This window comes from Procambarus clarkii, chromosome 10 (genome assembly GCF_040958095.1).
Source record: "Procambarus clarkii isolate CNS0578487 chromosome 10, FALCON_Pclarkii_2.0, whole genome shotgun sequence".
Taxonomy (NCBI): Eukaryota; Metazoa; Arthropoda; class Malacostraca; order Decapoda; family Cambaridae; genus Procambarus; species Procambarus clarkii.
In genome coordinates, this window is record NC_091159.1 from 18,517,988 (window position 1) to 18,545,984 (window position 27,997).

General features: G+C 45.2%; 1 protein-coding gene and 1 pseudogene across 1 annotated transcript; one reads left to right on the forward strand and one right to left on the reverse strand.

Moving 5' to 3' along the window:
- Positions 1-2,379: 2,379 nt before the first annotated feature.
- On the reverse strand, positions 2,380-2,769 carry LOC138363195 (uncharacterized). The gene has a single exon (XM_069322192.1). The coding sequence runs from the start codon at positions 2,767-2,769 to the stop codon at positions 2,380-2,382; it is 390 nt and encodes a 129-aa protein (XP_069178293.1).
- Positions 2,770-11,792: 9,023 nt separating this feature from the next.
- Positions 11,793-12,437, forward strand: LOC138363196 (polyadenylate-binding protein 2 pseudogene; annotated as a pseudogene).
- Positions 12,438-27,997: the final 15,560 nt, after the last annotated feature.

Sequence of the window (27,997 nt, forward strand, 5' to 3'; positions counted from 1 at the left end):
AAAAAGTTCTTTCTAACGTCCCTGTGGCTCATTTGGGTACTCAATTTCTACCTATGTCCCCTTGTTCGCGTTCCACCCGCGTTAAAAAGTTTATCCTTATCTACCCTAACAATTCCTCTGAGAATTTTGTAGGTAGTGATCATGTCTTCCCTTACTCTTCTGTCTTCCAGTGTCGTGAGATGCATCTCACGCAGCCTTTCCTTGTAACTCATGCCTCTTAGTTCCGGGACTAGCCTAGTGGGATACCTCTGAACCTTTTCCAGCTTCGTCTTACGCTTGTCAAGATACGGGCTGTATGCTGGGGGCCACATACTCCAGGATTGGTCTTACATATGCGGCATACAGGGTTCTGAATGATTACTTACACAGGTTCCTGAAGGCTGCTCTGATGTTCGCCAGCCATCTGTGTGTGTGTGTGTGTGTGTGTGTGTGTGTGTGTGTGTGTGTGTGTGTGTGTGTGTGTGTGTGTGTGTGTGTGTGTGTGTGTGTGTGTGTGTGTGTGTGTGTGTGTGTGTGTGTGTGTGTGTGTGTGTGTGTGTGTGTGTGTGTGTGTGTGTGTGTGTGTGTGTGTGTGTGTGTGTGTGTGTGTGTGTGTGTGTGTGTGTGTGTGTGTGTGTGTGTGTGTGTGTGTGTGTGTGTGTGTGTGTGTGTGTGTGTGTGTGTGTGTGTGTGTGTGTGTGTGTGTGTGTGTGTGTGTGTGTGTGTGTGTGTGTGTGTGTGTGTGTGTGTGTGTGTGTGTGTGTGTGTGTGTGTGTGTGTGTGTGTGTGTGTGTGTGTGTGTGTGTGTGTGTGTGTGTGTGTGTGTGTGTGTGTGTGTGTGTGTGTGTGTGTGTGTGTGTGTGTGTGTGTGTGTGTGTGTGTGTGTGTGTGTGTGTGTGTGTGTGTGTGTGTGTGTGTGTGTGTGTGTGTGTGTGTGTGTGTGTGTGTGTGTGTGTGTGTGTGTGTGTGTGTGTGTGTGTGTGTGTGTGTGTGTGTGTGTGTGTGTGTGTGTGTGTGTGTGTGTGTGTGTGTGTGTGTGTGTGTGTGTGTGTGTGTGTGTGTGTGTGTGTGTGTGTGTGTGTGTGTGTGTGTGTGTGTGTGTGTGTGTGTGTGTGTGTGTGTGTGTGTGTGTGTGTGTGTGTGTGTGTGTGTGTGTGTGTGTGTGTGTGTGTGTGTGTGTGTGTGTGTGTGTGTGTGTGTGTGTGTGTGTGTGTGTGTGTGTGTGTGTGTGTGTGTGTGTGTGTGTGTGTGTGTGTGTGTGTGTGTGTGTGTGTGTGTGTGTGTGTGTGTGTGTGTGTGTGTGTGTGTGTGTGTGTGTGTGTGTGTGTGTGTGTGTGTGTGTGTGTGTGTGTGTGTGTGTGTGTGTGTGTGTGTGTGTGTGTGTGTGTGTGTGTGTGTGTGTGTGTGTGTGTGTGTGTGTGTGTGTGTGTGTGTGTGTGTGTGTGTGTGTGTGTGTGTGTGTGTGTGTGTGTGTGTGTGTGTGTGTGTGTGTGTGTGTGTGTGTGTGTCCTCATATAACTCATATTCCTAATAAAATAGGTTATAATTTGTTTTAAGTTTTGCCCCGCGGGATGAGTTTATTGTTCAGCGCCACTCATCTTGTGAGTGGACACACCGCCATAGCATCATGTACAACACTCCCCAATTGGAAGAAAACCCGCTGGGTTGTTCATCCTGTCACTTGTATCCAGACACAGCTGGGACTTCCTTAACTGTCTCAAGTGAACAGCTCCTCAAACAAGAAGATTAACGTTCGTCAACCCTTAAAATCTTACGTTATCTTGCGGGTGCAAAATGGGGGAATCTTTTAATAACACTATGTTTGACAAATGGTATTTTCCTAACGCAAACAACGTGGGGTTTATTATTCTACACATAAGAATAATATCTCTCAGATGTCCACAGTCTCGTAAATAGTGGTCAAGGCGGTGTCCATCACTCTCACCACAGATTCTGTAATTCCGCTGCTCAACTGTTGTTTCCATTCCGAATTTCCATGGATATTTGTATCCAAGGCGGAGTCTTGCTTTTATTGATTTTCTCCCGCGGCCCACCACCTCTTACTCCATAATGATTGGGATTGCCAGCTGCAACCATGTTGTACCATCGTAGAGATTCGCTGATTTGTTCTCCTGTTCTCCTTTCTTCAGTTACCTTGTCACGGTGATGAACAAATCCACAAGGGCCGTGACGAGGGTTCGAACCTACGTCCGAGAGGATCCCAGACGCTGCCTTATTCGACGGAGCTACGACATGGTCAAATGAATTGCAACCGGGAGTTAAACTTTTGACCATGTCGTAGCTCAGTCGCTTAAGGCGCGTCTGGGATCCTCTCAGACGTAGGTTCGAACCCTCGTCACGGCCCTTGTGGATTTGTTCATTTGATGCATCACGCTATTGTCATTTCTTTGAGTAATTGTCACGGTGATGTTGCCTGACACTACCTCTAAGTTGTAGTAGAGTCTTGGGTATGAAGTATTCAATATGGTCTCCTTCAGCAGCCAGCACATCTGCTCGTTCATTCCCACATATGCCAACATGGGAGAGGATCCACAGGAACTTGACGACTCTTCCCTGATTGGTAAGTACCCTCACAGATCTCTTAATTTTAGCGACTATCTCAAGATTTTCTGCCAGATTTTTACTAAGGCTTTGTAGTGCTGCTTTTGAATCAGTGCAGATCACTGCACCATTAGTGTATCGCTCGAGGAATATACGGCAGTTAACTCTGCGTTGAAGAGGCATAGTTCTCAAAACGTGCATTTTCTTCATTTCTGCGTTGAAAGGCATCATTCCTAATTACAGTGTATGCTGCACCAGCTCTGCCATTCACAGCCCTGCCATTTAGATGACCCATCAGTGTAGATTTGATCTAATTCATCTCCGGCTTCTTTATAAATGTTCTCAAGATACCACAAGAAATGAGGCACAAGTATCATGTTGAACTTTTTCGTTGCCATCTCATTAATGATAATCCTGCATGAGTCATCCTCCCAGGGAGAGAGGATGACTCATTATTGAATTAATCTGGTAAGAAATATTTGAAAATAACGAAAATCATTCGGCCTGTTAGGCACATTGGACATTTTCTACTAGGTAAAGAAATGAGGTTCTCTGTTGGCATCTTTCTATTGACACCTTCCTGTTATAGTTGCCGTTGACAAGGTCCCTTGACACCTGTCATGTCGAACACCACTAGACCACCGTGCAGGGATGCTGGTGCCAGACAGACCAACATCCCCCACACTGGGAGGAGGAGGAGGCCGAGGATGCTGACCCGGATGTCTTCACATCTTCACATCCTCCCCCCCCAAACACACACACACACACACACACACACACACACACACACACACACACACACACACACACACACACACACACACACACACACACAATTCCCTGCATCAATGAACAGTGTAATGAACATCTGGCCTCCAGGAGCTATTTTTGCTCTCTATGTTTTGTCAGGTGTTGTGTGTGTGGTCCGGGTGAGACACTATCCTACCATAGGGGGAGGGGCAGTGCCCCACTGAGACGCTCTGCTATATGGCTACAGAACCATTGGTCGCTGCGCTATATGGCAACAGAACCATTGGTCGCTGCGCTATATGGCTACAGAACTATTGGTCGCTGCGCTATATGGCTACAGAACCATTGGTCGCTGCGCTATATGGCTACAGAACCATTGGTCGCTGCGCTATATGGCTACAGAACCATTGGTCGCTGCGCTATATGGCTACAGAACCATTGGTCGCTGCGCTATATGGCTACAGAACCATTGGTCGCTGCGCTATATGGCTACAGAACCATTGGGTGCTGCGCTATATGGCTACAGAACCATTGGTCGCTGCGCTATATGGCTACAGAACCATTGGTCGCTGCGCTATATGGCTACAGAACCATTGGTCGCTGCGCTATATGGCTACAGAACCATTGGGCGCTGCGCTATATGGCTACAGAACCATTGGGCGCTGCGCTATATGGCTACAGAACCATTGGGTGCTGCGCTATATGGCTACAGAACCATTGGTCGCTGCGCTATATGGCTACAGAACCATTGGGTGCTGCGCTATATGGCTACAGAACCATTGGTCGCTGCGCTATATGGCTACAGAACCATTGGTCGCTGCGCTATATGGCTACAGAACCATTGGTCGCTGCGCTATATGGCTACAGAACCATTGGGTCTGCGCTATATGCTTACAGAACCATTGGGTGCTGCGCTATATGCTTACAGAACCATTGGGTCTGCGCTATATGCTTACAGAACCATTGGGTGCTGCGCTATATGCTTACAGAACCATTGGGCGCTGCGCTATATGGCTACAGAACCATTGGTCGCTGCGCTATATGGCTACAGAACCATTGGTCGCTGCGCTATATGGCTACAGAACCATTGGTCGCTGCGCTATATGGCTACATAACCATTGGTCGCTGCGCTATATGGCTACAGAACCATTGGTCGCTGCGCTATATGGCTACAGAACCATTGGTCGCTGCGCTATATGGCTACAGAACCATTGGTCGCTGCGCTATATGGCTACAGAACCATTGGTCGCTGCGCTATATGGCTACAGAACCATTGGTCGCTGCGCTATATGGCTACAGAACCATTGGGTGCTGCGCTATATGGCTACAGAACCATTGGTCGCTGCGCTATATGGCTACAGAACCATTGGTCGCTGCGCTATATGGCTACAGAACCATTGGTCGCTGCGCTATATGGCTACAGAACCATTGGGCGCTGCGCTATATGGCTACAGAACCATTGGGCGCTGCGCTATATGGCTACAGAACCATTGGGTGCTGCGCTATATGGCTACAGAACCATTGGTCGCTGCGCTATATGGCTACAGAACCATTGGGTGCTGCGCTATATGGCTACAGAACCATTGGTCGCTGCGCTATATGGCTACAGAACCATTGGTCGCTGCGCTATATGGCTACAGAACCATTGGTCGCTGCGCTATATGGCTACAGAACCATTGGGTCTGCGCTATATGCTTACAGAACCATTGGGTGCTGCGCTATATGCTTACAGAACCATTGGGTCTGCGCTATATGCTTACAGAACCATTGGGTGCTGCGCTATATGCTTACAGAACCATTGGGCGCTGCGCTATATGGCTATAGAACCATTGGGTGCTGCGCTATATGGCTACAGATCCATTGGGTGCTGCGCTATATGGCTACAGAACCATTGGGCGCTGCGCTATATGGCTACAGAACCATTGGGCGCTGCGCTATATGGCTACAGAACCATTGGGTCTGCGCTATATGCTTACAGAACCATTGGGTGCTGCGCTATATGCTTACAGAACCATTGGGTCTGCGCTATATGCTTACAGAACCATTGGGTCTGCGCTATATGGCTACAGAACCATTGGGTGCTGCGCTATATAGCTACAGAACCATTGGGTCTGCGCTATATGCTTACAGAACCATTGGGTCTGCGCTATATGCTTACAGAACCATCGGGTCTGCGCTATATGGCTACAGAACCATTGGGTCTGCGCTATATGCTTACAGAACTATTGGATCTGCGCTATATGGCTACAGATACATTGGGTCTGCGCTATATAGCTACAGATCCATTGGGTCTGCGCTATAAGGCTACAGATCCATTGGGTCTGCGCTATATGGCTACAGATCCATTGGGTCTGCGCTATATGGCTGCAGAACAATTGGGCGCTGCGCTATATGGCTACAGAACCATAGGGCGCTGCGCTATATGGCTACAGAACTATTGGATCTGCGCTATATGGCTACAGATACATTGGGTCTGCGCTATATAGCTACAGATCCATTGGGTCTGCGCTATATGGCTACAGATCCATTGGGTCTGCGCTATATGGCTACAGAACAATTGGGTGCTGCGCTATATGGCTACAGAACCATAGGGCGCTGCGCTATATGGCTACAGAACCATTGGGCGCTGCGCAATATGGCTATAGAACCACTGGGTCTGCGCTATATGGCTACAGAACCATTGGGTCTGCGCTATATGCATACAGAACCATTGGGTCTGCGCTATATGGCTACAGAACCATTGGGCGCTGCGCTATATGGCTACAGAACCATTGGGTCTGCGCTATATGCTTACAGAACCATTGGGTCTGCGCTATATGCTTACAGAACCATTGGGTCTGCGCTATATGGCTACAGAACCATTGGGCGCTGCGCTATATGGCAGCAGAACCATTGGGCACTGCGCTATATTTCTACAGAACCATTGGGTGCTGCGCTATATGGCTACAGAACCATTGGGCGCTGCGCTATTTGGCAACAGAACCATTGGGCGCTGCGCTATATGGCTACAGAACCATTGGGCGCTGTGCTATGTGACTACAGAACCATTGGGCGCTTCGCTATATGGCTACAGAACCATTGGAAGCTGCGCCATATGGCTACAGAACCATTGGGAGCTGCGCCATATGGCTATATAACCATTACATAAGAACATAACTGAAGAATAAAGGTAACTGCAGAAGGTCTATTGGCCCATACGAGGCAGCTCCTATCTATAACCACCCAATCCCACTCATGTACATGTCCAACCCGCGCTTGAAACAATCGAGGGACACCATCTCCACCACGTTACGCGGTAATTGGTTCCACAAATCAACAACCCTGTTGCCGAACCAGTATTTACCCAAGTCTTTCCTAAATCTAAACTTATCCAATTTATACCCATTGTTTCGTGTTCAGTCTTGATTTGATACTTTTAATACCCTATTAATATCTCCTTTGTTATGTCCAATCATCCACTTGTAAACTTCTATCATGTCACCCCTAACTCTTCGCCTTTCCAGTGAATGCAATTTAAGCTTTATTAATCTTTCTTCATATGAAAGACTTCTAATTTGGGGAATTAACTTTGTCACCCTACGCTTTACACGTTCAAGTGAATTTATATCCATTCTATAGTACGGCGACCAAAACTGAACTGTATAATCTAAATGGGGCCTAACCAGAGCAAGATATAGCTGAAGAACCACACCAGGTGTCTTGTTACTAAAGTTTCAATTAATAAATCCCAGTGTCCTATTCGCCTTATTACGAACATTCATGCATTGATCCTATTGTTCTAAATTCTTACTAATCATAACTCCCAGATCCCTTTCGCAATCTGACTTCGCAATCTCGACACCATCTAGCTCGTATCTTGTAACTCTATCATCATTACCTAGCCTCAAAACTCTACATTTATCAGCATTAAGCTGCATCTGCCAATCTTCTGACCATTCTAAAACCCTATTTAGATCAACTTGAAGTGATAGCGAGTCTTCTTTCGTGTTGATTTCCCTACCGATTTTTGTATCATCTGCAAATTTGCAAATGTTGCTACTCAAACCTGAATCTAAATCATTTATATATATTATAAACAACAGAGGTCCCAGGACAGAGCCCTATCTTGAGGTTATCTTGAGATGATTTCGGGGCTTTTAGTGTCCCCGCGGCCCGGTCCTCGACCAGGCCTCCACCCCCAGGAAGCAGCCCATGACAGCTGACTAACACCCAGGTACCTATTTTACTGCTAGGTAACAGGGGCGTAGGGTGAAAGAAACTCTGCCCATTGTTTCTCGCCGGCGCCTGGGATCGAACCCAGGACCACAGGATCACAAGTCCCGCGTGCTGTCCGCTCGGCCGACCGGCTCCCTGAGGTACTCCACTAACAACATTATTCCACTCTGACTTAACTCCATTTATACTAACTCCCTGTTTCCTTTGGAATAGCCATGCCCTAATCCAAGTTAATGTAGCACCCCCAATACCACGAGCTTCTATTTTTTTAATCAGTCTTGCATGTGGCACTGTATCAAAAGCTTTGCTAAAGTCAAGGTACACAACATCACAATCCTTACCACTATCAACTGCCTCAACTATGCTAGAATAAAAAGATAACAAATTTGTTAAACATGAACGGCCATTTATAAAACCATGTTGCGACTCAATTATTAATTTATGTTTTTCAAGATGAAGACGAATTTTATTTGCTATTATAGATTCGAGTAACTTTCCCACAATAGACGTTAGGCTAATTGGTCGATAGTTAGATGCAAGTGATCTATCTCCTTTCTTAAAAACTGGTATCACATTAGCAACTTTCCAAAACTCTGGCACTCTGCCTGACTCTATTGATTTATTAAATATGGTTGACAGTGGGTCACAAAGCTCCTCTTTGCATTCTTTAAGCACCCTGGCAAACACTTCATCCGGCCCTGGGGTTTTGTTTGGTTTGAGTTTTACTATTTGTTTAAGAACATCCTCCCTGGTAACTGTTAAACTCGTCAACCTGTCCTCGTCCCCACCCACATAGACTTGTTCGGCTGAAGGCATATTGTTAAGTTCCTCTTTAGTAAATACAGATAAAAAATATTTATTAAAAATACTACTCATCTCTTCATCGCTGTTATTTGACCTGTCTCAGTTTTTAATGGACCTATCCTTTCCCTAGTCTTAGTACGATATAACTGAAAAAACCCTTTAGGATTTGTCTTTGCTTGCGAACTTCATAGTTTCTTTTTGCTTTCCTTATCTCTTTTTTAACATTTCTAACCAGTTGTACGAATTCCTGTTCTAAAGTGGCCTCCCCATTTTTAATCCTTTTGTACCAAGCTCTCTTTTTACCTATAAGGTTCTTCAAATTCTTTGTTATCCACTTTGGGTCATTAGTATTCGATCTATTCAATTTGTATGGTATACTACGTTCCTGTGCTTTGTTTAGAATATTCTTAAATAAGTTATATATTGAATCCACATCGAAATCCCCATTTAAGTCACCTATCGCTGGGTTCATGTCTCGCTCCAAGACCGGCCCACACCCCATACCCAAGACTTTCCAATCAATTTGACTCAAAAAATTTCTTAGGCTATTAAAATCAGCTTTACGAAAATCTGGCACTTTAACAGAATTTTCTCCTACAGGTCTATTCCATTCTATGCTAAATCTGATTTCTTTGTGATCAGTGTTCCCTAGCTCACTCCCTATTTCGATGTCATTAATTTGTGTTTCCTTGTTAGTTAACACGAAATCTAAAATATTATTTTCCCGTGTTGGTTCCTTAATGTGTTGCGTAAGAAAGCAATCGTCAATTAATTCTAGAAAATCTTCTGCTTCACTATTCCCTGTTTTGTTCAACCAGTTTATTCCACTAAAATTAAAGTCACCCATGACATAAATACTGTTAGATCTAGATGCTCTAGATATTTCATCCCATAGATGCTTTGCTTCCATTCTGTCTAAATTTGGTGGCCTATATATAACTCTTATTATAATATTATTAGCTTTTTCGTTTAATTCTATCCAAATAGTTTCTGTGTGTGGCTCAGTTTTGATTCCCTCTTTGAGACTACATTTCAAATTGTCCCTAACATATATGGCTACTCCCCCTCCTCGTCTAATATATCTACTTGTGTGAAATAGTTTAAATCCATTTATTTGATATTCAGCTAATAGTTCTCTATTTTCTACATTCATCCACGTTTCGGTAAGTGCAATAATATCTATTTTTTCTGTGCAGACAAGAGCATTTAATTCGTTAATTTTATTTCTTAGACTTCTACTGTTAGTGTAATATACCCTAAGTGAATTGTTATTTTGAGGCCCTTCTCTTTCCCTGATCATTTTGCCAATTCCTTTCTCCCACAAACACATACTTTTATTACCTCCTTCCTCCAAATCAATTCCCATACCTCTATCTACTAACAGTTTAAACCCAAACAAACACCTCTAACCACTTCTTCCAACGAGTTCGCAACAGCAACAACCCCAGCCCTCGATAGATGTACCCCATCACGAGCATACATTTCATTTCTTCCATAGAAGTGTTCCCAGTTGTCTATGAAAGATATTGCATTTGATTTGCAATACCTTTCCAGCCGGCAAATGACACCAATTGCCCTCGACATCCATTCATTTCCCACTCCTTTTCTTGGAAGAATGCCACATATGATCGGGATTCCTCCCTTGCTCCTAACTAATTCAATGGCTGTTCTAAATCTCTGTATTAGTTCCTCACTCCTAACTCGCCCAACATCATTACCCCCTGCACTAATACAAATAATGGGTTTGTTTCCATTTCCCGTCATGATATCATTCATATTTCCAACAATATCACCAATTCCAGCTCCCGGATAGCAAACCCTTAATCTGTTTCCCCTTATCTCTGGCACAAAACGTTCTGTCTAAAATTTATGAAAGATTTAGGAAAGACTTGGGTAAATACTGGTTCAGTAACAGGGTTGTTGATTTGTGGAACCAATTGCCGCGTAACATTGTGGAGGTGGGGTCCCTCGATTGTTTCAAGCATGGGTTGGACATGTATATGAGTGGGATTGGGTGGTTATAAATAGGAGCTGCCTCGTATGGGCCAACAGGCCTTCTGCAGTTGCCTTTGTTCTTATGTTCTTAAATTAGAAATCTTTCATATGAAGAAAGATTAACAAAGCTTAAGTTGCATTCACTGGAAAGGCGAAGAGTTAGGGGTGACATGATAGAGGTTTATAAGTGGATGAATGGACATAACAGGGGGGATATTAATAGGGTATTAAAAATATCAACACAAGACAGAACACGAAACAATGGGTATAAATTGGATAAGTTTAGATTTAGGAAAGACTTGGGTAAATACCGGTTCAGTAACAGGGTTGTTGATTTGTGGAACCAATTGCCACGTAACGTGGTGGAGGTGGGGTCCCTCGATTGTTTCAAGCGCGGGTTGGACAAGTATATGAGTGGGATTGGGTGGTTATAGATAGGAGCTGCCTCGTATGGGCCAATAGGCCTTCTGCAGTTACCTTTGTTCTTATGATCAATGCATGAATGTTCGTAATAAGGCAAATAGAACAGTTCAGTTCAGCTGCCTTGTGTGGGCCAATAGCAGCTGCCTCGTATGGGCCGATACCAGCTGCTTCGTATGGGCCGATAGCAGCTGCCTGCTTCGTTTGGTCCAATAGCAGCTGCCTCGTATGGACCAGACAGTACACGAAACAATTGGTATAAATTGGTTATGTTTAGATTTAGGAAAGACTTGGGTAAATACTGGTTCAGTAACAGGGTTTTTGATTTATGGAACCAATTGCCACGTAACGTGGTGGAGGTGGGGTCCCTTGATTGTCTCAAGCGTGGGTTGGACATGTATATGAGTGGGAAAGGGTGGTTATAAATTGGAGCTGCCTTGTATAGAACATAAGAACAGGGGACAATGGGTAAGGCAGCGTCTAGGATCATCCTGGGCGTAAATTAGAATCCTCGTCTCGGCCCTCATGGATTTGTTTATGAATTGGATTAGTTTAGATTCAGGAAAGACCTGGGTTAATAGTGGTCCGGTAACAGGGTTGTTGTTTTGTGGAACCTATTTCCGCATAACATAATAGAAATAGGATCTCTTGATGATTTCAGGCGTAGGTTGAAATGAATGGGATTGGGTGAATATAAACAGGAGCTGCCTCGTATGGGTCAATAGGCCTTCTGCAATTTCCTTGATTCTTATTTTTTAAAAGACGTCCGCAGGTTTTACAGAATTAGGCACTCCCCCGTCGACAAATACACGTGGTCGTTAAAACCACGTCAGGTGTATGAGAATATAAGGCCTTCTGACTCTGCATGAGACCATTCTCAACACACCTCAGCCAGAGGCAACACCTTGGGTCTGCCACAACCTAGCCGTACCACCGGCCGGACTGCTCATTACAGCCTCATATTATCACGACGCGATCAGAAATTTTATTTATTCTCCAACCTCTCATCAGCTGTGCATTGGTCACTATTCCTTGTCATATCCCAGTCAACTCTATTTACTGTGACAATGGAAGATGAAGAACTGATTTATGATGTTAATTGTAGTGACGACGATGACGAGAGCTCTGAATGTAGCAGAGACGAGGACACGTCAATTGAAACAAAGCTGGTGGAAATTAAAGCTTATGTCAGTAAAATGGAAGAAGTTCTGAAGGCAATTCGTCAAAGTCAAACAAAGGTGAAAAAACAAGTGACTTTGGATAAACCTCCAGGCGCTGCAGGAGCAACATTACCATTCAATATGTCTACTAAAGAAAAGATAGAAGTGGATGGTCGTTCCATATATGTGGGTAATGTTGACTATGGGGCGACAGCTGAAGAACTTGCTCAACACTTTCAGGGATGTGGTTTCGTGAACAAAGTTACTATACTTACAAATAAATATAATGGCCACCCAAAGGGCTTCGCATATATGGAGTTTGCAGAAAAAGACTCAGTTGAGGTGGCCATGGCACTGGATGACTCACTCTTCAGAGGCCGGCAACTTAAGGTAAGGCCTAAGCGCTCAAACCGGCCAGGTATTACCACCAGCAATCGACCTCCTCCACGTGTCATAAGGGCTTTTGACCGTGGGCCACGAAACTTTTATTCTGGATATCGACCAATGAGACCACCATACAGAAGCCGGAAGGTCTTCTACAGCCCTTATTAATGGACATAATGGAAGAAATGCAGACGGTTGGAGATTCTGCTTTACTATTGACTCTATATGTGCATAAATCAAATGATATAAATTTTTATTAGAAAATAGAAAAGCTATGTAAATAATCAATAAAGATTTATTAAAAATGTTTTGTTTTACATACCATTAATAGCGTTTAAATGAATAGGTGTAAACTTTATACATTATCCATAAGTTGATCCAATATATACACTTTAAATCGCAACCATTTCTTCAGATTTAGCACTTGTTGTTTTAGATTCAGTTACTGTGAACATAATGTCCATGTAGCATGGGCTATAGTGAGCCAGTAATTGACTTCCGTTATTCACGATAACCTTCTTACTGTGATATCTGGGTCAAGAATTTTTTTTAAAATTAAAAGAATCCGGTTAGTGAGGCCGTAACACCGATGAACACAATTATAGAACCAGTGAACTGTAAAGATCACATTAGTGGACAGGAGGACCAATCGGATAACACCATTGAATTACATACAATGGTGTATGTAATTCATACACCATTGTATGAATATACAGACAACACAACACGAGGATATCAAGGATAACAGCAATGTACTTAACTATCAGTGTCTAGCTCTATGCCCACTGGCCTTATTGTACCTGTATCGTTACAACCAAGTTATTGTGACTTTCAAATTCTTTGCCAAATCGGGGCCTAAAGATCTGGATTTGAATTACTTTGCTTGACATTTGTGCATGCATCCCCCAAACCCATAGTCGTACTACTACCAACTAACAGTGTAAAATCAAAGAAATCCCTCCAATCACAGATTCCAACGAATTAGCAAAGGCAACTCCAACCCTCGATAAATTCACATTATCCCGAGCAGCATGTATATCATTCTTTCTTAGAAATTTTTCCGTTATCAATAAGAACAAAGATACGAAGTAGCTCCTAGTTATAACCACCCAATTCCACTCATATATATATCTAGCCCATGTCTGAATCAAGCGAGGGACTCCACCTCACAACGTTATGCGGTATTTGGTTCAACAAGTCAACAACCCTGTTACCGAACCAGTATTTACCCAAGTCTTTCCTAAATCTAAATTTATCCAATTTATACCAATTTATTTCGGGTTTTCTTGTGTTGATACTTTAATTACCCTATAAATATCCCCTTTGTTATGTCCATTCATCCACTTGTAAACCTCTATCATGTCACCCCAAACTCTTCGCCTTTCTAGTGAATGCAATTTAAGCTTTGTTAATAATCCCAGGACAGAGCCCTGAGGTACTCCACTAACAACATTATCCCACTCTGACTTAACCCAATTTATACTAACTCTCTGTTTTCTTTGGAATAGCCATGCCCTAATCCAACTTAATATAGCACCCCCAATACCAAGAGCCTCTATTTTTTTAATCAGTCTTTCATGTGGCACCCAACCTTCTTAGTATGTTTAACAATTAGTTAATTACAATTATTACTTAACCTATACCGTTGATAGGTTAAGTAATAATTGTAAATAAGAAGCAATAAGATGCTTATCTTAACATACTAAGAAGGTTAGGTGAGGTCGGTGTTTTCTATGAAGCTTTTCAAAGTAAACTAAAATATTCACAATCAATTCACATGTCGCAGGAATATCCCTGCAAAAAAAAAAAAAAAAATTAGTATGTCACATATGCTTATAAACACATATGGCTTATTAAATAAGCCAATATTGACTTTAAGCAAGTGCGAGAACGGGTTGAAGGATTGTGATGTTGTGTACCTTGAACTTTAGCAAAGCTTTTGATACAGTGCCACATGAAAGACTGATTAAAAAAATAGAGGCTCCTGGTATTGGAGGTGCTCTATTAAGTTGGATTAATTACCACTAACAACTTACTCAACTATGCTGGAATAAAAAGATAAATTTGTTAAACATGAACGGCCATTTGTAAAACCATGTTGCGACTCATTTATTAATTTATGTTTTTCAAGACGAAGACGAATTGTATTTGCATTGGGCGCTATATGGCTATAGAACCATTGGGTGTTGCGCTATATGGCTATAGAACCATTGGGTGTTGCGCTATATGGCTATAGAACCATTGGGCGCTGCGCTATATGGCTATAGAACCATTGGGCGCTGCGCTATATGGCTATAGAACCATTGGGTGTTGCGCTATATGGCTATAGAACCATTGGGCGCTGCGCTATATGGCTATAGAACCATTGGGCGCTGCGCTATATGGCTACAGAACCATTGGGTGCTGCGCTATATGGCTACAGAACCATTGGGTGCTGCGCTATATGGCTATAGAACCATTGGGTGCTGCGCTATATGGCTATAGAACCATTGGGTGCTGCGCTATATGGCTATAGAACCATTGGGTGCTGCGCAATATGGCTATAGAACCATTGGGTGCTGCGCTATATGGCTATAGAACCATTGGGCGCTGCGCTATATGGCTATAGAACCATTGGGTGCTGCGCTATATGGCTATAGAACCATTGGGCGCTGCGCTATATGGCTATAGAACCATTGGGTGCTGCGCTATATGGCTACAGAACCATTGGGCGCTGCGCTATATGGCTACAGAACCATTGGGTGCTGCGCTATATGGCTACAGAACCATTGGGTGCTGCGCTATATGGCTATAGAACCATTGGGTGCTGCGCAATATGGCTATAGAACCATTGGGTGCTGCGCTATATGGCTATAGAACCATTGGGTGCTGCGCAATATGGCTATAGAACCATTGGGTGCTGCGCTATATGGCTATAGAACCATTGGGCGCTGCGCTATGTGGCTACAGAACCACTGGGCTCAATAATTAAGTTCATTTATGGGGTGGATTCTAGCAGTAAAAGATCTTTACACACTCTAGGTCAGCAATTTTTCCCGCTCTGAATGGGGCTGTTAGAGTGCAACAATATTCTACCCTAGAGAGCGCTAGTGTCTTATAAAGTATCATTGGTATGGCATCCCTTGTTAGGAAGGTCCTTCTTATCCAACCTGTCATTGTCCTTGCAGTCGTGACCGCTACTCTATGGTGTTGGTGTCCTCTATATTGCTTACTAGCATGAATATCCTTGTGTCGTCAGCGAATGATTATACAGTACTGTAGTTTGTATCCTGGTCTATGTCTGATATTAGGATGAGAAAAAGTATTGGAGCAAGTACGGTACCTTGGGGGGAAGACGTAGCTTTTCACAATAGATGATCGGATTTTACTGTGAACTGTGAACACTTTGCGTTCTGTTCGTTGGGAAGTTGAAGATCCATCTCCTTCTTTGCCAGTAATTCCTTTTGCACGCATTTTATGAGCAATAGCACCTGACTACCCACTGGTGTTGCCAGACTACCAATTTGGTACCAAATATGTGCTACCAAGTTTCAAGAAAGGAAATAGATTACTTGCGTCAAACTATCGGCCAATTAGCCTAACGCCTATTGTGGGAAAGTTACTTGAATCAATAATTGCAAATACAATTCGTCTTTATCCTGAGAAACATAAATTAATAAATGATTCGCAACATTGTGTTGCTATCACAGCGATATTCGTCATTATAACCACCAGGTTCCGGGATGGTTATCTTGAGATGATTGCGGCCCAGTCCTCGACCAGGCCTCCTTTTTGTCACACCCCCCCAGGAAGCAGCCCGTAGCAGCTGTCTAACTCCCAGGTATCTATTTACTGCTAGGTAACAGGGGTGATCAGGGTGAAAGAAACTCTGCCTATTTGTTTCCGCCTGCGCCGGGATAGTTTCAGTGGTAGACAGGTGCCATAGTTTCGGTGCCAATCTTGCAGTTCTGGCAGCGCTGAAATTTGAAGTTTACATTCAGTCATATTGTGTGTAGCAGAGAGATTCTTGCCATTGTGACGGCCATTTTGGCTCCGCTCTGGCAATTATCAGTTTTTATTCGGTAATTTGAGTATCGCTGCTTGATATTGGTGGCCGCACGTTAATTGGGGCTTCTCTGCGCTCTTTTACCCTTCGTCAATCTACACTTCACCACGTTCAATTACAATTTTACACGTTCAGTTGTGATATTTTAGGAGCAACTCCGCTCTTTGTTCGCCATTTATACCAAAAATGTGCAACTTTTATTTATCCGTTTTGTGTAAAAATTTCTCGTATAATAATCTTACATGTTTCGATAAATTTTCAAATTTCACTCTTATGATATACATAATATGCAAATGTCAATATTGGTACTAAACGGCCATTGTCTTACTGCACTTTATTTCTCGCACAGTTCCGCCATTTTGAGCCCAATGTGATAATGTTGGTTTGTGATATGAAGGTGTTGGTGAGGAATATGAAGGTGTTTGTGAGGAATATGAAGGTGTTTGTGAGGAATATGAAGGTGTTTGTGAGGAATATGAAGGTGTTTGTGAGGAATATGAAGGTGTTTGTGAGGAATATGAAGGTGTTTGTGAGGAATATGAAGGTGTTTGTGAGGAATATGAAGGTGTTTGTGAGGAATATGAAGGTGTTTGTGAGGAATATGAAGGTGTTTGTGAGGAATATGAAGGTGTTTGTGAGGAATATGAAGGTGTTTGTGAGGAATATGAAGGTGTTTGTGAGGAATATGAAGGTGTTTGTGAGGAATATGAAGGTGTTTGTGAGGAGTAGTGTGAGGTGGCGTTACCACAGCTGCCCCTCCTCCTGTCCCGTCAGGATCTGGGGGTTGTATTTCACAATGGCAACGCTCTTGTGCGTTTTACGGGCTATTCATGCCCGTGCCACCTCTTGGGTGGCTTAATCAATCTCGCGACTTATATTATGACAGATTGTGATTGAGAGATGCACAAGTATGGGGAACTGAATGGCCCTATAGTTGCCATTCAGCTGACTTTATAGTTGTCATTCAACTTGGCAACCTCAGGAACAACATGGGTTCCTCCATTAGTTCCCATAAGGTCATTTTGGGTCACTACCAGCATACTAAACTGACAGAACTTACAGCAACTGTTTGGTCAAACGTAACCACCTGCTCAGTCCGACCTTTAAAAGTTCACGTTTTGCACAACTGAATTAGCCCAAGTACCATTCTATTACATTGGAAATGCCGCTGAAGAACCTCCATAATCTATCCAAGCAATCCCAGGCCTCATTTAGGCATAATAATATAGTACACACATCTGCTATACTAGACCTGGGAATGTTTATGATATTTTATAGCATTTTTCTGGGACCGTGAAATTAACAGCATAGACGTGAACATTTTGGGGAGTCCAGCATTACAGATAGAAGGTATGTGGTGTAGGGACCCAGTAGGGAGGACGGGCTGAGTGGTGGCATGACACCACTGTGTCCGCAGGTCTCTGGCTCTCGCAGCTCACTGTGGCACTCTCTCACCATCCACACTATAACCTATGTTACAATATTCCTTACTGTCTCTATTCCACATTGTTTCTCTTCCATACTGTCTCTCTCTATTCCAGACTCTCTCTCTCTATTCCAGACTCTCTCTCTCTATTCCAGACTCTCTCTCTCTATTCCAGACTCTCTCTCTCTATTCCAGACTCTCTCTCTCTATTCCAGACTCTCTCTCTCTATTCCAGACTCTCTCTCTCTATTCCAGACTCTCTCTCTCTATTCCAGACTCTCTCTCTCTATTCCAGACTCTCTCTCTCTATTCCAGACTCTCTCTCTCTATTCCAGACTCTCTCTCTCTATTCCAGACTCACTCTCTCTCTCTCTCTCTCTCTCTCTCTCTCTCTCTCTCTCTCTCCCATACTGCCTGCCTCTCTTCCATACTGCTTCTCTCTCTCTTCCATACTGCCTCTCATTTCCTCCTGTGTGTGTGTGGTAACTGGCAGCGCCGTTTTTTCAGTTAGCTGATGTTTCCTGTGTTTCGAGCTGGATGCTTTGTGACAGGTGTGTGTTCCTCATCAACCAGTGGTGACAGGTGTGTGTTCCCCATCAACCAGTGGTGACAGGTGTGTGTTCCCCCATCAACCAGTGGTGACAGGTGTGTTCCCCATCAACCAGTGGTGACAGGTGTGTGTTCCCCATCAACCAGTGGTGACAGGTGTGTTCCCCATCAACCAGTGGTGACAGGTGTGTGTTCCCCATCAACCAGTGGTGACAGGTGTGTGTTCCCCATCAACCAGTGGTGACAGGTGTGTGTGTTCCCCCATCAACCAGTGGTGACAGGTGTGTTCCCCATCAACCAGTGGTGACAGGTGTGTGTTCCCCATCAACCAGTGGTGATAGGTGTGTGTGTTCCCCCATCAACCAGTGGTGACAGTTGTGTCCCCCATCAACCAGTGGTGACAGTTGTGTCCCCCATCAACCAGTGGTGACAGGTGTGTGTTCTCATCAACCAGTGGTGACAGGTGTGTGTTCCTCATCAACCAGTGGTGACAGGTGTGTGTTCCTCATCAACCAGTGGTGACAGGTGTGTGTTCCTCATCAACCAGTGGTGACAGGTGTGTGTTCCCCATCAACCAGTGGTGACAGGTGTGTGTTCCCCATCAACCAGTGGTGACAGGTGTGTTCCCCATCAACCAGTGGTGACAGGTGTGTGTTCCCCATCAACCAGTGGTGACAGGTGTGTGTTCCCCATCAACCAGTGGTGACAGGTGTGTTCCCCATCAACCAGTGGTGACAGGTGTGTGTTCCCCATCAACCAGTGGTGACAGGTGTGTGTGTTCCCCCATCAACCAGTGGTGAACGTTGTGTCCCCCATCAACCAGTGGTGACAGGTGCGTGTTCCCCATCAACCAGTGGTGACGTTTGTGTTCCTATCAACAAGTGGTGACAGGTGTGTGTTCCCCATCAACCAGTGGTGACAGGTGTGTGTTCCCCATCAACCAGTGGTGACAGTTGTGTCCCCCATCAACCAGTGGTGACAGGTGTGTGTTCCCATCAACCAGTGGTGACAGGTGTGTGTTCCCCATCAACCAGCGGTGACAGGTATGTGTTCCCCATCAACCAGTGGTGACAGGTGTGTTCCCCATCAACCAGTGGTGACAGGTGTGTGTTCCCCATCAACCAGTGGTGACAGGTGTGTGTGTTCCCCCATCAACCAGTGGTGACAGTTGTGTCCCCCATCAAACAGTGGTGACAGGTGTGTGTTCTCATCAGCCAGTGGTGACAGGTGTGTTCCTCATCAACCAGTGGTGACAGGTGTGTGTTCCCCATCAACCAGTGGTGACAGGTGTGTGTTCCCCCATCAACCAGTATCAACTGTTAACGGTAACAGTTAACGCAACACCGTTAAAGTATCAAGTGTTGCCTAGAACCAACTTTACTTTACCGAGTTACTCATCAACCTGCTTCCTAGTGGAGCTACACCCACCGTTGTCACACTACAGACACACGCTACACCCTCCGTTGTCACACTACAGACACGCTACACCCACCGTTGTCACACTACAGACACGCTACACCCATCGTTGTCACACTACAGACACGCTACACCCACCGTTGTCACACTACAGACACGCTACACCCTCCGTTGTCACACTACAGACACGCTACACCCACCGTTGTCACACTACAGACACGCTACACCCACCGTTGTCACACTACAGACACGCTACACCCACCGTTGTCACACTACAGACACGCTACACCCTCCGTTGTCACACTACAGACACGCTACACCCACCGTTGTCACACTACAGACACGCTACACCCACCGTTGTCACACTACAGACACGCTACACCCACCGTTGTCACACCACAGACACGCTACACCCACCGTTGTCACACCACAGACACGCTACACCCACCGTTGTCACACTACAAACACGCTACACCCACCGTTGTCATACTACAGACACGCTACACCCACCGTTGTCACACCACAGACCACACACACTACACCCACCGTTGTCACACTACAGACACGCTACACCCACCGTTGTCACACTACACACACGCTACACCTACCGTTGTCACACCATAGACACGCTACACCCACCGTTGTCACTCCACAGACACACGCTACACCCACCGTTGTCACACCACAGACACGCTACACCCACCGTTGTCACACTCCACAGACACGCTACACCCACCGTTGTCACACCACAGACACACACAAGCTACACCCACCGTTGTCACTCCACAGACACGCTACACCCACCGTTGTCACACCACAGACACACACAAGCTACACCCACCGTTGTCACTCCACAGACACGCTACACCCACCGTTGTCACACCACAGACACACACAAGCTACACCCACCGTTGTCACACTACAGACACACACATGCTACACCCACCGTTGTCACACTACAGACACACACATGCTACACCCACCGTTGTCACACTACAGACACACACATGCTACACCCACCGTTGTCACACTACAGACACACACATGCTACACCCACCGTTGTCACACTACAGACACACACATGCTACACCCACCGTTGTCACACAACGGTGGGTGTAGCGTGTGTCCCCTGAGAGTGTACTGGGCGTGACTACTGTGGAGGGAACAGTAAGCTTTATTAAGCTGGAAATTAGTGAATTGTAGGAAACGAACATTCCTAAATTGTGATCATCGTTAATGAGTGTTTTGTCTCGGTCTCTGCCGTATGTGGACAAAGACTTATAAACACAATGAGGTTGTTCATACGGTCTCTTCTGCCAGACTTGATTCCCACTTGGAGATTTTCTTGCGATTGAAAAGCATCAGCGAAAAAATTATTTTATACATAAATCAATAAAATAAAATTGTGAATTGAAAATTAGTTGTATTATTGATTTTGCAGACATTTATGTATGAAAATGTACGTATTAGTAGTTTTATAGATTTTTTTTACCCCAAAACACACGCGACATCACTCTAAATGTCCATATATGTATTTTTCGAGAAAGTCCACCATTTTGAAAATGGCCGCCATCTTGTATCCTAATCAATTTTCGGGAGGGATCGTTATCCGCAGTTACTTGTATAGTCATAAAGCACAAGTGCGAAAAGTGACACCCTCTTGTCACAAATTGCCGCATCTTGGCTTTTGTCATGTGACCAAACCCAACTATACAGATTAAGGCCGCATGCCAGCGAGGTGCCGTGCTAAGAGCCACTTACGAGGAGAGTGAAGGTAAGGTGCCTGTCCTAGACCTTCGGAAAGGAATGGTGGCTTTTACACTATACTTTAAACTAAGTTAACACAGGACTGTGTCTTAATGCTGCAAGTGAGTGTCCTGATGGGTACCAGCGGAGTGTTGTCAGTGACTGTCAACCGCGCCCTCACACACAGCTCCACTATTAAGCAGGTTGATGAGTAACTCGGTAAAGTAAGGCTGGTTCTAGGCAATAATTAATACTTTAACGGATATGTCAAAGAAATCATTAAAAGGAAGGTGAGCCGCCATGTTACCTCTGACGAAACAGACATTACTGGTGGCAACAGTAATGTATTAGTGGTGGGATACATTACTGGTGCCACCAGTAATGTATTAGTGGTGGGATACATTACTGGTGCCACCAGTAATGTATTAGTGGTGGGATACATTATTGGTGGCAACAGTAATGTATTAGTGGTGGGATACATTACTGGTGGCACCAGTAATGTATTAGTGGTGGGATACATTACTGGTGCCACCAGTAATGTATTAGTGGTGGGATACATTATTGGTGCCACCAGTAATGTATTACTGGTGGGATACATTACTGGTGGCACCGGTAATGTATTACTGGACGGATACATTACTGGTTCCGCCTAGTAAAATATTCTACAGGAACTACTTTTCTATGATTCACAAAACGGAGGAGAGGGTCCTGAAAATCATATATGGATAGAAACGTAATTCCTCCCAACACACACCAGAACATTGAATTAATCTATTACCTATAAGTGAGAATGTGTCTTTTTTTTTGCAGGGATATTCCTGCGCGGGCCCTAAGCCTCTGGCTGGCCCACTAAGTGTTGCTTGTTTCTGTTTTACTTGGGCGGAGTATGAGTATTTATGACTCGTAAGGTCGCTTCACTAAGATGTGTCTGTATAAATTTAGAGGCCAGTCGCTTGGGCCTGGCTGTCGCCTCACCCAACTTGGCAGAGGGAATAGTCTAAGGTGCGGGGTGAACACAGGCTGGTCGGGGTCGCCAGAACTCAAAACAAGAAGAGCGTGCCAGTCACACTCACACCGCCACAACAACTGTTGGCACTGTACACCGTTATGCCTACGAAATATTAAAAGAAAAACAATTTTTTTTCTTATAGAAATATACACCATTATTCATCGATCTTTGGAAAATGAACATAAATTTTCTGTTATTTAAACTAAGGCCATAATCCCATACACCGTGTGAATAATATTGTGACCCTCCCACTCCCAGAGAAGACTGACGACAACTCTCACATTAGAAACTGGGAACTATTATATTGTGTGAATGTCACTTAATATTACAGTGACGCTTGTTCTGTAATTACCGGGTAGTGAAGCGGGTGTGAAGGGCAGGGGGGAGGGAAGTATCAGGTGAAAGCACCAAGCCATTACGATTATACAGCGCATGGAAGGGGTCAGGATAAGGATTTGGGATGGGACGTAGGGGGGGGGGGTAAGGAATGTTGCCCAACCACTTGGACGGTCGGGGATTGAACGTCGACCTGCATGACGGGAGACCGTCGCTCCGCCGTCCACCCCCAAGTGCTTAGGTAAGGGGGAGAGGGAGAATGGTGTGAAGGGGTGGGGGGGAGAACGGGTGTAAAGGGACAGGGAAGAAAGAGGAGGGAGGGAAGGACGAAAGGGGGAGGTGACCAAGATGGTGGGGGAAGTAGGGGAGGAAAGAGACGCATATATTTCCTGAGAGAAGGGGGGGGGCGAGGGGGGTAAACTTGGGGGTAAGGGGTGAGGACCAGGGGGGGGACAGGGGAGCGGAGGAAGTGGTAAAGGGGGACGCGGGGGAAGGGACAAAGGAGCTGGGAACGAGGGGGTGAAGAGGGAGAGAAGAGGGGGTGAGTGGAGGGCCAGAATATCCCGAGCCCCACCGGAACCCTTCCTTAAGATACGTAAGAGAGGGACATAAACAGACCCGGGCGATGCCGGGTACCTCCCTAGTAATCTATACCTATATGCGAGATTGACTGATACTGTCTTCCTGCCTGCCTGCCTGCCTGCCTGCCTACCTGCCTGCCTACCTGCCTGCCTACCTGCCTGCCTACCTGCCTGCCTGCCTGCCTACCTGCCTGCCTACCTGCCTGCCTACCTGCCTGCCTACCTGCCTGCCTGCCTGCCTACCTGCCTGCCTGCCTGCCTGCCTGCCTGCCTGCCTACCTGCCTGCCTACCTGCCTGCCTACTTGCCTGCCTACCTGCCTGCCTACCTGCCTGCCTGCCTACCTGCCTGCCTGCCTGCCTGCCTGCCTACCTGCCTGCCTGCCTACCTGCCTGCCTACCTGCTTGCCTACCTGCCTGCCTACCTGTCTGCCTGCCTACCTGCCTGCCTGTTTATCTATATGGTCAAAGTTGGAGAGCAGGCTCTTGGGGTCCGCCTCATCCAAAATTTTAGGGGAAATGATGTGTGGTACTAGCTGGACACTGACTGTGGTAGGCCTAAGTTGAATACTTAAATATAGTGTGTAACCGCAGCGATTTTCTTGAAATTAGTTGTAAATCTGGGATGAATGTGGGATGTGTTGTCCATAGAGTGTGAAGTTACTGTTAAATACTCCTGCCGCTTATCCGGCCAATTTCTTGATAGTATATTTTCAGAGGGGGGAAGAGGAGTGAAGTGGGGTGACGGGGGAAAGCTAGGGTCTGAGGTGGACAAAGGAGGTGACCAAGGTGGTGGGGAAGAGAGGGGAGGACGAAGGGGGAAACCAAGGTGGTGGGGACAGGGGGGGAGAAATGGTAGGATGGGGGAATGGTGAGAAGATTCACAATGATTTCAGCCCTTATTAATAGCCTTATTAATAATATATTTTCTGAAAGATAGGGGAGGGGGGAAACAGGTGAGGGGCGTGTGAGGAAGGGGGAAGGTGAGGAGGATGCAACGAACTGAGGACAAAGCGTGGAATAAGAGACCCATACAGTTGTTTCAGTCCTTAATAATACATTTTCTGAGAGAGAGGGGGGAGGGGGAAGACGACCGTGGATGGGGGAGAGGGGAAGAAGCTGGAGGGGAAGGGGAGGACTGGGGAATGGATGATGTGGGGGGACCAAAGGGATGGGAATGATGGGGGGAAGAAGAGGGGTGAAATGTGTGGTGGGAGGAGAGACTACCCTGGGCATTGCCACCATAGGTACACTATTAGAGCAAAGGAACTACCAACTTCCTCATAAAAACTTTTCAAACACCAAACGAAACATCTTGAAAAAGACAAATGTTGTCTATGCCTTCACATACCCATTTGGAGGCTATCAGCCATGCACAACGATCTCAGTGTACAGGCAAGACAACATCTCTTTCAAAGTGCTGGACAATGCGCAAACAGCAAGGGACCCATGAAGGAGCGTGTGGTCTCTACACACAACCAGATCACCAGAGATATCCTGACAAGCACTAAAATAATCGGCAGATACAACGACAATATAAGATTGAACATTGGCGAGGAACTGCACATCAAACAAACCCAGTCAACTTCAACAACCAGTTAACACCCGGTTACACACTGCCATCTTCAAAATCAAGACGAAACATCCAACATACTCGCCCGGCCATCATTGAATCATAGGGGATTGGTAACCTGCACCTGGGCCTAATTGATCCACAGTGAGGTACTTCACCTCACTCTCGGTTATATATTCCGCTGCTCCAACCATGTTGTATCCACTTATACTCTGCCTTTGAAAATGTTGACAAGGATCAACGAAACGCATCCCTTAGCGCGGGGGTGGAGAGAGAGGCTATTACAGGTAAGAGACGTGTTGTAAAGGAGTGTGATGTGTGTTGTAGTGTGAGGAAGACTGAATTGTGGTGTTGTGTGAGAGGGTGAGACTGTTTATATTTTATGTTTTTTTTTATAACAGAGATAAATGTTAAAATTATTATTATCTTGTTATTTCTATCTCTTCCTTTTTCTCTTTTCCGCTTTCTCCCTCCCTCTCTCTTTCTGTCTGTCTCTTTCCCCTCTCCCACCTTCCCACTGTCCCTGTCCCTCAGGCCTAGACATGTTGTGCATGGGAGTGGGTGGCATGATTGTTTTTGCCACACGCGTAGCTAGTTTATTAAGCATGTTGTGTTCCCGGTACTGCTCAAGAACACACAGTTCTTGAGCAGTACTATTACCATTAAGGTATAATGGTAGAATCTATATTTAGGCATCATGAGCAAATAACGTTCGATGATATGGCAAAAATAATACTTCACAAATGAGTCAAAGATATTCTGAGGTGTCTCACAGAGGGCAAGTTTGGCATAGTGTCACATGCCACCATTTTAGTTTAAGATTATACCGACCGTCCCATGTTGGGCATGGACCCAAAAATATTTACCTTGACAAATTTTGGTGAAACTAGCCCCAAGCGTCTGCCCCCCAACCTCAGATGAACATATATTTCCAAATATGTGAACTACATAGGTTACCCAGTTGTGCCCAGCTCTCTCTCCACCTTCCCCTACCCTCTTACTCCTCTCTCCCAGTCTCCATACCTATCTTATTTCTTTCCACCTGTCCCACCCTCTCCATCTCCCTCCCCCTCATCTTCCCTTTGTCTTTCCATCTCTTCCCTCTCCATCCCAATGACCTCTCTCAACGCTATTCTTACCTCCCCCTTTCTCCATCTTTGTCCTCTCCTCTTCTCTCCTTCATTTTCTACTAATATTCTCCCCTCTTTTTCATTACCTTTCTCCCCCAACCCGAATGATTACTTTTTTAGTTAACATATTTAGGTACATCTTCATTTGTGCAGCTACCCTAGACTATATGAAGGGGGGAGTATACTGTGTCAACTACCCTAAATTATATGAAGTGGAGTACAGTGTGTCAAAAAAGGCTAACTAGGTGATGCTAAAAAATCCCCATCACACAGGATGGTTAGTCATACAGAGGCATGTGATAAGCGGTCTGCACTGGCAGACTCCGGATGCATTTTGAGAATATCAACAACACAAGATTGAATAAGGAAGGCAGTGGTAATACAAGTCCCCATCTCGCAGGATGGTTAGTCATACAGAGCCATGTGTTTAATAGCCTAACAGAGTACTTTTTTATTTTTTTTTTATTTACATATTAGGTACATCTGCATTAGTGCAGCTACACCATGAAAGCAAGCATCAAAGTCTACGGAAAACACGTACCCGATTTAATTTCAGGCTTCATGAAAATCATAGGATATGGAACTGAGAGTCTGGGACTACCCTGAATGACCTAGGACGCTCAGATACCCTACATGTTCCACGAGTCAAACTTGGGTGAGACTGGCCTAGGAGTCTTAACTCATACTAGTGTGATTACTCTGTGTATCTGAAGTTGGAGCGTAAGGTGGATAAACTACGTTGCTTACACCCGAGTGCTTGGCGGTTATACGTCAAACTTGGACTGGCTTCAGTAGCGGCCTCCAGATTTCCTGTGAAATCAATAAAAAATCCGGTTATATAATTTTTATCAAGTCAGAGTGGTCAAGCGGCTGAAAGTCTCTGTGTCGCGGGTCCGAGTCACCTCAGAGCTCCAGTTAATTTTCTCAGGAACTAGATTGTTAAGTGAGGAGAGGAAAGACCGGAAAAGACTATTCATGAAGCAACAGAGGAAAAATATCAACATAGCGAAGACAGCGACAAGGACGAGTATAGTAGTGGGAAGAAGAACAGTTTCAAGATACTCTATATAGAGACGGCAAGATCAGGAGAAAGGGAGGGAACCCATAGCGACTCCGAAAGTTGGAGAGATGTGTTTTCCAGTGAAAGAGGAGTTAAGAGCTCTTATGAGCTCGACGAAAATTTCAGTAGGACGCGGGACATGAACAAGGCCCTTAGTCAACTACTAAGGAAAGAGAGATCATCATCAAGGGGAACCTAGATAAAACAAAAGTTGTGACATGAAGATTAAGCATCCTACAAGAGGACTGCAGGCTCAATCTTTCGATGAAGTGACGGAGGTGGGCAGGAAAAAAATACCAAGGAGTAAGAGATTTTTTACAGAACAGGAGGCAAGAGGATTGCCAATATAGCCTCTTGGAGAAACGATTATACGAAGAACTCCAACAAGCATTTACGGGAGAGCTCTTCCCCCTCGTCCATGGGCTCGTCACCATTCTCGACTCATCGACACGTCATCACTCATTTTCGGACTGGACAGCCCTGCCTGGCTGCACATCTCCATCGCCTACGGTTGGTAGATCCCCCAACACTGCCAGTGGTGTCCGACCCAGGAGGATACCGTGGAACATCTCCACTGCCCACCATTTCATAACGCTCGCGTCAGACTACAGAGTGCCGTCCGAAGGCTGAATATTCCCCCCTCACGGTTACCATTCTCCGTGACGGGGCCGGTGTGAAAGACGAAACACGTCCGTCATGACATCCTTCAACCATAACTTCCACTGCATTTGTCATGTCTGTGGCCTGAAGAGACTATATGGATCCCATACCTCTTTGCAAATTCCCGGTATCAGGAACCGATCCCTCGATCCCTCAACATTTACGCATCTACTTACGAACCTGTACATATTCTCAATCT

Bases quoted from the DNA above. Each gene is read 5' to 3' on its own strand.
- LOC138363195 (XM_069322192.1), bottom strand. From the start codon at position 2,769: ATGCCTTTCAACGCAGAAATGAAGAAAATGCACGTTTTGAGAACTATG.